General features: G+C 36.1%; 2 protein-coding genes across 2 annotated transcripts; one reads left to right on the forward strand and one right to left on the reverse strand.

The window, feature by feature from the left end:
• Positions 1 to 880: 880 nt before the first annotated feature.
• Positions 881 to 5,986, reverse strand: LOC142607618 (ABC transporter F family member 1). The gene is made up of 6 exons (XM_075779172.1): positions 5,742 to 5,986; positions 5,407 to 5,635; positions 3,764 to 3,837; positions 3,462 to 3,672; positions 3,140 to 3,374; positions 881 to 2,395 (listed from the first exon to the last, which is right to left on the reverse strand). Exons 2-6 carry the CDS (start codon positions 5,626 to 5,628, stop codon positions 1,338 to 1,340), a joined length of 1,800 nt encoding a protein of 599 aa, XP_075635287.1. The 5' UTR covers positions 5,629 to 5,635; positions 5,742 to 5,986; the 3' UTR covers positions 881 to 1,337.
• A 282-nt stretch (positions 5,987 to 6,268) lies between these two features.
• Positions 6,269 to 11,261, forward strand: LOC142607619 (large ribosomal subunit protein uL18c). Its single transcript, XM_075779173.1, has 2 exons — positions 6,269 to 6,430; positions 10,661 to 11,261. Exon 2 carries the CDS (start codon positions 10,673 to 10,675, stop codon positions 11,051 to 11,053), a length of 381 nt encoding a protein of 126 aa, XP_075635288.1. The 5' UTR covers positions 6,269 to 6,430; positions 10,661 to 10,672; the 3' UTR covers positions 11,054 to 11,261.
• Positions 11,262 to 11,486: the final 225 nt, after the last annotated feature.

An 11,486-nucleotide genomic window follows, 5' to 3' on the forward strand; every position in this document is an offset into this window, starting at 1 on the left:
GATAGTTCATATTTTTAAGTTTGTTAAGAGGGTATTGAGATTTTTAATTTTTTTATTATTATTTATTTATTTTTGTGTTACGCAAGTTATGATAGTTCATGTTTGTGAGAGGTTTAAGTCCATTTGTGTTTATGAACCGTTTCAGTCTGATTATACTTTTGAGGTTTGTAAATGTTGTTTGTGGTGTAGAGTTTAGCTCAAATAATAACCTCATGTTTCTAGATTGGAGCATTATTGTAGAGTTCGACTCAATTTACAACTATTGCCTTTTGGATTGGTTGCTATCTTTTTGGATTTAAGAGCTTGTGTGAGTGATAGAATGCTACCTTTGTCCTATCTGGTTTTGGAGTATAAAATGTGCAACCACGTGAAAGATCTGTAAAGAGAGAGAGGCTTGGTTCGAATAGACATGAAATGAATACATTATATCAAAAAGAAAGATGTGATTAATCTATAAGTGAATGATGGAGAACACAAGTGCCTAGTGCAAAGAATAGATCACAGAAAGGAACGTATTGCGCTGCTACATCCAACCCCTAGATTTTGCGCTGCTACAACCAAACCCTAGATTATGAGGTTATTTCATGAGACAATCTTATAAAATATATTTTCCCATATAATGTAACTTTCATTTATATTTTGCTCCCTCTCACATTCATAAAATGAACAAATTTATCTAATAGCGTAATAAAACGACTACTATTACTGTTCCATTGATTGCTCCATCCATTTTTACAGTTCTAAAAAAGGCATAGAACCTCAAATGACACTATAAACGATTAGGTCCATAACATAAAATTCTAATTATGATATACACTCTATTCCCAGTAACATATGAAGAATGAGGGAAGGGCATGTATTCAAAAAAGAAAACACCTCGTTCCACTTTAATACCTTTTTCAACATCAAATTTCCCCATAAAATTTCAGTGCAAGGACAATAGGGCTAAAATAATATAGCAAATACGCTCTCCAGTACATATCATCCTCGAGGAAACCACAGGTACAAGATGGTTCAAATATGCGTTATGACCATCACAAATAAATATTGTTAAAATATTTGGTCAACAACCAAGTAATAATAGAAGCACAAAGATAAATGACGAAATACAAAAATATCACCTAGACGAGCAAGGGGTCATGGAACCTGTCAGCATGAAACAATAATCAGAATAACGAAGCCTTCATGACCCATTCTGCTCGTTGGCTTTCAGCAAAAGCCACACTGAGAAGAACTCACTCAGATGCGCTAATCCCTGTCTTAAACCGTAATATTAAGTAAAAGCTAGGGTTTACTAATAATACTCTCAAATGATGGATCCACCCCCCCTAAAGGCTTCAATCAGATAAACCAGCCCTTCGCTTGAGATGCGCCTTGAAGTCCATAATATCACCCTCCCACCGGGTAACAGCTTGATTCTCACACACCCATATCTCATGGGCAACCTGGTTAATAAGCCTGAAATCATGGCTAACAAGAACCAAACCCCCATCCCACTCATTCAATGCCTCAGCCAGTGAGTCAATGGTCTCAATATCCAAGTGGTTAGTTGGCTCATCCAGCAACAGCATCTGAGGTTGTCTGTACGCCAACCACGCAAAGATCACCCGGCTCCTTTGCCCATCTGATAAATTCTTCATAGGCATCACCTGGGCTTTACCAGTCAGTCCAAATTTCCCAATTGCTGCCCTCATTTTCTCTTCCTCATTTCCTGGGTACTCTCTAATCATATACTGAAGGGCAGACAACTCCAAGTCAAGTTTCTCAGCCAAATGTTGATGGAACTGTGCAATTCTAAGGTGATTATGCCGCCGAACCATGCCATCAGTGGGAACCACGTCACCTGTCATCAGCTTCAGCAGTGTACTCTTACCAGCTCCATTGGGACCAACCAGAGCTACCCTTGAGTCCAAATCTACCCCAAAGTCAAGGTTCTTGTAGATGAGATTATCAGGTGTATAACCGAATGCTACTTCCACAAATTGAAGTACAGGAGGAGGAAGCTTCCCGACATCAACAAAGCGGAAGACCAATACCTTGTCTCTTGCAACCTTCTCAGTAAGTCCACCTCGCTCCATTTTTGCCAATGTTTTCTCTTTGCTCTGTGCTTGTCGAGCTAGTTTTGCTGATCCGTGCCCAAATCGAGCAATATATTCCTTCATTGACGCGATCTGCTCCTGCTCCCACTTGTACTGTTTCATCTGGTTCTCTTCCAGTTCAGAACGGGTCTGAACATATTGATCATAGTTACCAGTGTAAATCTTCAATGCCTTGTTTTGCATGTGGATAATGTTTGTGCAGACACCGTTCAGGAAGTCCTGGGAGTGTGATACCACAACCAGGATGCGATCAAACTTCTTCAAAGTTTCCTCCAACCAGACACAAGCCTCTAGATCTGTATCCCAGAAAAAAAAATTAATAATTACGACCCAACTAGTCCATTTTTTTCAACCACAGAATAAAACAAAAGGACAAATGCTATTAAACAAATTAAAGAGCTGTGAATCTATTCAAGTTGGAAATATCTGTGTTCTCAGACACAAGGATTGCCAAAGGAAAAGGAGAAAATTCTATGGTATAGTAGAATATAACTCCCTTGGTGTACTGGAAGGGGCTAATAGGCAACAAACAGGCTGAATAGGGGGAGGAAGCTGCAGACCAGCAACAGATGTGCAAACAAAATATATTACTTGTGACATAATGCCAATATGAAGCACCTAAAAATGGCATTCTAGCTTTGTTTAGATACCATCCAATATTCACTTTGACATAATGCCAGCTATAATTTATTAATTTTTCCTGATGCAACAGTCAATTAATTGCTAGTTAGTGAAGATACCAATACTCTAGAAGCATACAATTTGGCTCATCATACTAGAATCCTACAAACACAATGAATAGGCCCACCTCCAGGATCGAAAAATTATGGATTTTGTTTAAACTAGAGTTATGACGAAAGAACCCAACAGAGGTTCTTCAAAACTTACCAAAGAAGAGGAAAAAAAAAAAACAGCTACAAATAAGAAAAAGTTGCCCCTACAAACATATGCCTAGCAATTGAAAAAAAGAAGAAAAACCTGCAGTTGTGAAAAAAAAAAAATTTAATACTGTACACAATACTTGCATCAAAAAGACTTACCAAGATGATTGGTAGGTTCATCAAGCAACAGGATGGTTGGATTCATAAAGAGAGCCCGTGCTAAAGCAATCCTCATTCTCCATCCTCCTGAAAAATCACGAGTTTTCTTTGCCTGCATCTGCTTATTGAATCCCAGACCAAACAAGATTTCAGCTGCACGTTTCTCTGCAGTTGCTGCATCCATGGCTTCTAGACGTTCGTAAATGCGTTCAAGAGCTTCACCACCCCCATCATCCTAGAGCCAGAAGTATATTGAAGTCACAAGAAATGCTCAACAATTAACAGGCACTAAAATACTATGTAAATTTAACACATTACACACCTGTGCAGCCAAAGTTTCAGCTTCTCTTTCCAATTTCAACCTCTCCTCATCACATTCCATGACAGCCTCAAGTGAAGATAAGTCAGAAGCTTCAATCTCCCTCGAGAGATGATAAATATCCATGTGCTCAGGAATTGGAAGCTCTCGACATCCTATTGCAGTAAGAAGTGTAGATTTTCCACACCCATTTAACCCAAGCAAACCATAACGTCTGAAGACATAAAATTTTATGAACATTAGCTACATGCATCCATAAATGGCCCCCACAAGACGAATAATAAAGTAACTAGAAAATTACGAACCTGCCATAGTTAAGCTCCAGCTCAGAATCCACTATTAGATCATGTCCATGAAAAGTAACAGATAAAGACTCTATCTGCAATGAATAAACAAGTCAGTTAATCATCAACATTGCTTATTCTAATGACACACACGACTAATAACAGGTATGCAGAAATTTTCTTCCCATACAATATTACCTCCTCCAAGGAGTTCCAACAAGGATGAATAGTGGATTATATTCACATTGGGATTTTCAAGCAACTGACCCTGGAAACATAGAGGTCCTGGTGACAGACCCAGCTGCTCAACTAGATGTTTGTCTAGGTGCACCAAGCTAGCAACAATAAGCTAAAAGTGAGACTTGCTATAGCAAGGACATCCATTATATTTTTAGTTCTGTATAGTCATCTACAGACCCAATAACTTATACTGCCTAGGAAACCTTAATTGAACTTTTTGAACCATAAAAATCCATTGGAAACATTTCCCCCTCCAACAATCAGCGAGGTCAACAAGTTCTTTTTTTTATATATATTTTTTAATTGCTTCACAAGTTAATTGAGAAAGCTCACAAAATACAACATGCAATATTGACATTACTTTATTAATGTCAACTTCAAATACTTAGATTGATATTAAATATATAAGGCTAATTTATTATCTTAGGCTTCGCATCATTTGGAAATATTAGTCTTTTTCTAAAAAATTATACTAGGTAATTGATGTCGTACATTTGGTTTGTACCCATTCCCTCAGAATATAGTGTAATATTCCCAAAGAGTTGCATTCTGTAATAGGTATACCAGAATTCTTTTGTACATAATCTATGTATTACAAAACTATTCACCAACACCAAAGTGTATCAACAACACAGGTTAATCATATCCTTCCAAAACCATGATCAAGACTACTTCTAAAAATAAGACCATTCAAACCTAATAATAAACTTGAAGAAAATAAAAAAACGAGCAACAAAATCAACTTTAAAGAATAAAAATGCAAAAATTGGGTGTGAAAGGGAGGAATCAAACTCTGAATTTTACTATACATATCATGAACTCAAATCACATGTATCTAATGCTTATAAGGCACAGATTGAACTTTCCAAAAGAGTTGGAGGCTCTATAAATTAATCTAAGAATAGGCATTACGACAAACTTCAATAAAAAAAAAATTTCAAAAAAATACAAAAGGTATAAGAGAACAACTCTCTTTTGAACCTTCACCAAATATGGAAAAGCTTAAATTCCCTAAATCCTACCAGACTCAACTTCATACAAAGAATACAAGCAGTGTAGAACAGACACCAAAGTAAAAGGCCAATGTTTGTTTAAAAACAACCCTTTTTTTCAAGCTTAAAACAACACTCTTTAGTAATAAAGAGCAAATTTTCTTCATAATTAATCAGATATGAACAACTAATGCAAGCTTTTTACTTATCAATACAAAAACCCACCTACCAAAATCCGATTTTTTTTTCTCTCCCATGAATACATTTCAATAACTACTACTTTCCAAGCATAACATCACACAAAACTTCGTTCACACATTAAATCACAAAAAACAGTTTATCAACAAAGCCCTAGGATTTCAGATTCAATTCCATCAATCAACAGGCACGAGCTCATCGATCGGAGAAGGAGAGAGAGAGAGAGAGACTTACGCGGATATCTCGGGAGAGAGGATGCGAGCAGAGCACACCAGTGCAAGTCCGATCGGAAATCAGAAGCGCCTCGACCCCATTCGCCAACTTCTCCGCTCCGTTCTGCGAATCCGCCGCCGCCGCCGCCGATTTCGACGAAGTCGCGGCTGCCTTTCCTCCTCTCTTGGCCGCCGCCGCCGCCTTCTTCTGCGCCGCCTTCTTCTTGCTCGCGTCCGACACCATCTTCAACCTAAAACAAAAAAAAACCCCAATCATGAACAACGCTATAACGAAAATCAAATCAGTTGGATGAATCGAAAAGAGAAACAGCGCAATCGGGTATTAGAGAGACGAACCTTTGTTGCGGAGATCGGAGGAGGAGGAGGAGGAGGCGAAGAGCGAGAAGAGGGGGGGTGGGTGGTGGAGGAATTTGAGATCTAGGGTTTTGGATGAAATAGAAGCCAAAAGTGGAGGTAAAGAGGATTTTGTTGGTGGTGTTTATTAGGTTATATATAAAAGAGAAGGGAGAGATAGAGAAGGGTATTGGGTGTTAGGGAATGGGAATGATGATGTATATATTTATAAGAGTGTCATACTTCCACGTGGCTCAGAACCTGAGGAGTGTTTCTTTTTCAAGACTTAACTTTTGTATAAAAAGTCCGACACCACAACAACAACAAACACTGTGTGGTTGCGTATGAGACTTGATTGGCTGATATATACCCTTTTTGCCTAAATTATGAGCCTTTGAAAGGGTATATCTGGCAAACAACTACTGTGGTTTTGATGTGATTAGGTCGGACTGATTTTTTTTTTTTTTTTTTTTTTTAAGGGGTTTTGATACGACGCCGTGTTACTCATCATCAACATTCCATCACTAAAACCCCTAAAGATCTCAAAATTTTTCAATCCTGCCACTCTTTACAATTTCATTTCAGCCTTTTCTTTTCTTTTCATTCCTTCGGGTTTCACTGTTCACTCTCTCCAAATCAGTTTGGACCCGCTTGCAACCCAAACCAAATCCACTGCTTGGTTCGATGATTTTGTAAGTTTTTTTTTTAATCTCTCTCCTTCTCTGCAATATATTTTGTTTGGGTACTGAGAAAATAATGGATAAAGTAAAGAAAAATTTTCTTTTTGTAACTTGCTGTAGTTTGCTCAGAAAAATAGCATTTTTTTTTTTTTATTTCTTTTGTCTGGATGATGAGAATATGATTAACGAATGAAATACCTGGTATTTTCTTCAACTTGTTGCAGATTTGTCGTGATACAGAGAGAGAGAGTATTCTAAAATGCCCTTCTTTTTTTTTGACAACGTAATAATCATAGACAAAGGAAACTTTTTGTATGATATAATGAAAATTTTGAACAATTTTTTTTTTCAATTTAGAAATTATTGCATGCACCAGTAAAGCTGAGAGGTTTAATTATTGCATGAATATTGGTTGTTAATCTTGATATATGAAGAGAGTTTCTTCAATGTATAGGTTAGCTAATACAGAGGGAGATTTGAATGTTGGGTGAAGTTGATTTTTAGGCATGGGGAAGAGAAAATGAAAAGGGTTAAAAGTTTTAGGTGGGTGAAGCTGGAAATCTCTAGATTCTTGGGTAGTAGTATTTTTTGGCAGTGTCAAAAGACCCAAATTCACGTTTTCCAGGAATTTGGTGAACTTGTCTTTTTGAAACCCAGGTTTTATTTCAACTTTGAAAATGAAAAATTCCAATCTAATGCTTTAAAGACATGTTTTAGGAGTTCTGGACTCGTCATGGTTTGGCTTCTTCATCAATAGACTTTGTGTGTTTCCTCATCAAGTGTATCTGCAGCTAGTGTTCTTCCCTGGCTTTGTTTTTACATTGTTTTAATTTTTCACCATTACAATTAAAATTTAACTGTACTGCTCTTCACTTCAATATCTTCCTCTGCATTGTCTTTCTTTGACACTTGCATTACTGTCTTTCTGTTTTTTCAATCAAACTTTTTTCTCTTTAGTCTTTATTACTTCACTTCTCAAAGACAAAACCAAATCTTGTTTGGGGTGTGCTTCTTGCAAGCTACTTTAAGTAATAGTGGCTTTTATCATGTCACCCACTTTACTTTGATGTAGACAAAGTAAAATACCAACACTTGTGTGGAGATCCCTTAAAAGTTAAAACCCAATTATTTTTATTTTTTTGGAGAAGTTGTTAAAACCCAATTGTATAATAGCCCCAATTAGGTCTTCTATTCCTTTAAAGCTGCTAATATGATTTTTATTTTTATTATTTTTGGGTGGGGAGGGGAGGATGGTCTAAATTTTTATGAATTGTTATGTTTTTTGCTTCCTAGTTTGTGGTAGCTTTTTTCATGCAATTTACACGGGAAAGTGATTTTTAAGAATGTGGGTGCCAATTGCTTTGGTTTGTAGTAGTTATCATAGGGAGCTAATCATCTTGAATTGAACTACATTTTGAAACGCATCCTTATTCTTAGAATGGATGCAAATGGACAAGAGTTGCAATCATAACCATCAAGTTTGTTTAAGATTTTTATGCTTTCTTCTTCATTCATTGACTCATTTGATGTAGTCTTATCCTCTTATTGATGTGCTATAAACTGTGTTCCTTTCTAGGTATTGAAACATAATATTGTAGGTTCGACAACCATAATAAAGTAACAAAATATTCATTCTTTTCAATATATATAAATTTTTTTTTTACCACTAGTTTTATTATGATTCTCTTGCTCTCAATCTATTTTCCTAAGTATGTGGTATTGTTGATTTGGGTTTGACTTAGATTTTTCTGACGATGCAATAGATTTAGATTTTTCTGACGATGCAATAGATGCTTAAGTTTTGCAGTTCAGTAACTGAAGTTATCTGGGTGTGATTAAAAATGTGCAGCTTGGAATTATTGATGATAATTTATTTTGGGAATATATCACTGTATTTTGGACATGAAACTTTCTTTGCAAATTGTCTATGTGGTTGAGTTTTGGCTTTTACTTATGTTTTCAATTTCTCTCTTAGATTTATTATCCCCTAGATTCATGAGTACAAGTACTAAAAGTGCCATTCTCTTTGATCATACGACTCATATGTACTATGACACAATGGAATGTACTATGTTCACATCCTTTATATTTTCAATTAAGATTCTGCATGTTGGGAAAGTTTGAGGAAAGAATTTTAATATGGATTATCTAAATCCTGGAATTTGGATGTATCATTTCTATTTTCTGTTCTTTATGGTTTCATCACTATCATGGGTGTCAAATGAAGTGATTTTAACTTTGATTTCTGACTATGTGGGCCTTGATTTTGCATCTAAGAGTTTTAGTGGCCTCCTTCAATGACTTCAAGAATGTGTAAAAGGGTGGTTAAGCTTACATAAAAAATTTTAGCCCATTTTCTCAAAATTGGAATTTTGATGCTGAGAAAGGTTATCTTTTTTGTTGTACACAGAGGTATATATATGTTTATACCTGCTGTTCTCTTATTCTTTCAATTGAAAGCATTAGGAATTTGCATCTAGAGTGTCAACCTGATCTGTATCCTTTGTTCAAATAGCATAGGTATTGCTATCCTCTCTTATTTTATTGATTTAATTATATAATTAAAAAATTTATTTATTTACTTAATTAATTAAATTTTTATATGAACGATCAGTTATTTTGGTTCAATTTGTATTACTTACAGAGTTCTGGTGAAAGAACTTCTTGCTGTTTGTGATAGCTTGAGTTGCTCCGTGAGTAAAGGAAAAGGCTAAGCTCCGCATAGGAATTAGCTTACATTTAAGTTACATTTTTTTTCTTCATAGATTTTGTTTCCTGTTATTTCTTCAAAGTTTTGGGATGGCTTCATTAGGAAGGCAGCATTCTGTTTGTTTTGCTTTCTTTTATTTTTCCATAGATGTTTGCAGGATGAGTAGAGCTTCCTTATTCTATATTTTTACTTGCATTATAAATTTGATTTGTTTACATGGTGGTCTCAAGTGCTATTTTCAGTATACCTATAACATGGTTTTGGTATTTTATCTGAATTCATCTAGCTTGATCTAGTTGGTTGGGAGGTGATTCCATAATGTTTATCTTTAGGAAGACGTATAGCAAACCTAAGGCCTAATGCAAGATTAGCTGGGCCCCTCCCTCAAATTTGTTGTATATACAGCCACAATTATTCCTTTATAGGATCTAAACCGAACTTTAATATATGGCTAAATGCCACCCTGGTAGTTATATTGACTCATTTTTAGAGATAGCATTATTAGAGCCTTCAGATTTACTTTTATGGGTCCACCTATTATGGTTTTGTTATTTAATCTCATGCCTTTAGATTTACTGCCTCCTTTTAGGTCTTGGTATGCCTGGAATATTTAAGGATCTCTTTCTCCTATATTATTGGAGCATAGTCTGAAATTTTTTCTTTAAAACCTTCAAACCATAGACAGACTGCTGGCCTTACAGCTATAGAATTTCATTATTTTAGTGGAATCATGTTTATATAAAATGCCTCTTCGTTCTTGGTGAATATGAGTTGCTTAATTGCAATGCCTGTGTAGTAGTGGCAATTTACCAACCCCCTGGTGCCAAACGGAGTGGATTTTCCTGCCCCAATGAGTGGAGGGAGCAAGTTAATTGTAACCTAAAGGTGAGGTTGGGCGAGTTTTTGGAGCAAATGATTTCAGGATATGTTCTTGTGATTCCATTCATATATCAACCATCCAATTGATTAATGCCTTGGTTACCAAAACTACTGTGCTGTAGTCTTCCCTAATAACATCTACCCTTTTTGTGGGTACTTTTGATTGTTGTTTGTTGTTTGTTTTGTTTTTTTCTTTTCAAATTATTATATCGTACTAGAATAACATCAACACAAGTTGAAAGGTGTTCGTACCTTATTAGATACAGAGATTTCTTGGAGAACAGATGTAATCTTTGACATATTCAGCAATATATAAAGCCTGTGTGAACCATCTGTATTATTTCTGCCTCATTTCTCAGTGGAAATTCCATCATTTGATCTTTCTCTCTCTCTCTCCCCCGTCCCAGGGAGGGGGGGGGGGGAGATACACCAGGATTTTTGTTTTGGTTTTGAAAGGGAAAACTTTATTCTTTCTTGTTGCTTTTTTCTTGTGGTTCTTCATCAGACCATAACTGTTACTTTGGTGGATCTAAACAGAACTTCTATCTTGCTATGCCAACCTGTTAATTATATGATTCATTTCTTTGTGGACAAATATTTTGACTAAAATGTAATTTGACGTCAAATTGATTTATTGTTAACAATAACATCAGGACTGTCAAAGGATGACGGTTTTAAAGCGATATGTGCTGCGGTTGTTCATATCTATAAAGTACATTACGGCAAATGTGGTGGACAGAAATAATGGACGAATTGTTGTAACAGCATCAACAGTTGAACATTCTATCAAGGACTCACTTGAGTGTGGTCGGTCTTGCAATGCAAAGGCAGCCTCTGTTGTTGGAGAGGTGTTGGCTATGCGACTCAGGGTGGAGGGTCTTGAACAGGGGCAGGGCAGAGGGATTCATGTTGATTTAAACAAGGAAGTAGAGAAGAAAGGCTTTAAGAACCGCACTAAGATCTGGGCCATTGTCAATTCTCTTAGGAACAATGGAGTCAAACTTATTCTAGATGGTGATGATGATAGTACTTCCCGGCCAAGTTAATAAAAAAAAGTTCCTGCATTTTTCCTCTTGGTATTATATATAGAAGATAGCTTTACAAATGTTTTGTGATGGAAATTTTGTTTTCTTGCAAAGAAGAAAATGGATATAGGAGCATGTCTTTAGAATTTTAAATTTGATATGCAGGAAAAATGTTAATAGAGGTAGCTGGCTAATCTAGCCGGTAATTATAATTCTCACTTTTGCTTTACACCCACATCTTCTATTTTGAAACCATAATTCTATTTCTCCTATCTTGAAATAGGAGAAAATGGGCCTAGGCTCTGCCTGTGTTTACAGGGATGTTAATGAAGGAATGGGCCTGGGATTTGCCTGTGTTTCTCCTGGGCAAGTCACATAATTCTATTTCTCCTATGTTGAAAAAACATAAAATATTGCTGGAATGTGGTGGTCTGTCTTTACGTGATCTTCAAAT

The sequence above is a fragment of the Castanea sativa genome, chromosome 8 (genome assembly GCF_040712315.1).
Source record: "Castanea sativa cultivar Marrone di Chiusa Pesio chromosome 8, ASM4071231v1".
In the NCBI taxonomy this organism is placed as follows: domain Eukaryota; kingdom Viridiplantae; phylum Streptophyta; class Magnoliopsida; order Fagales; family Fagaceae; genus Castanea; species Castanea sativa.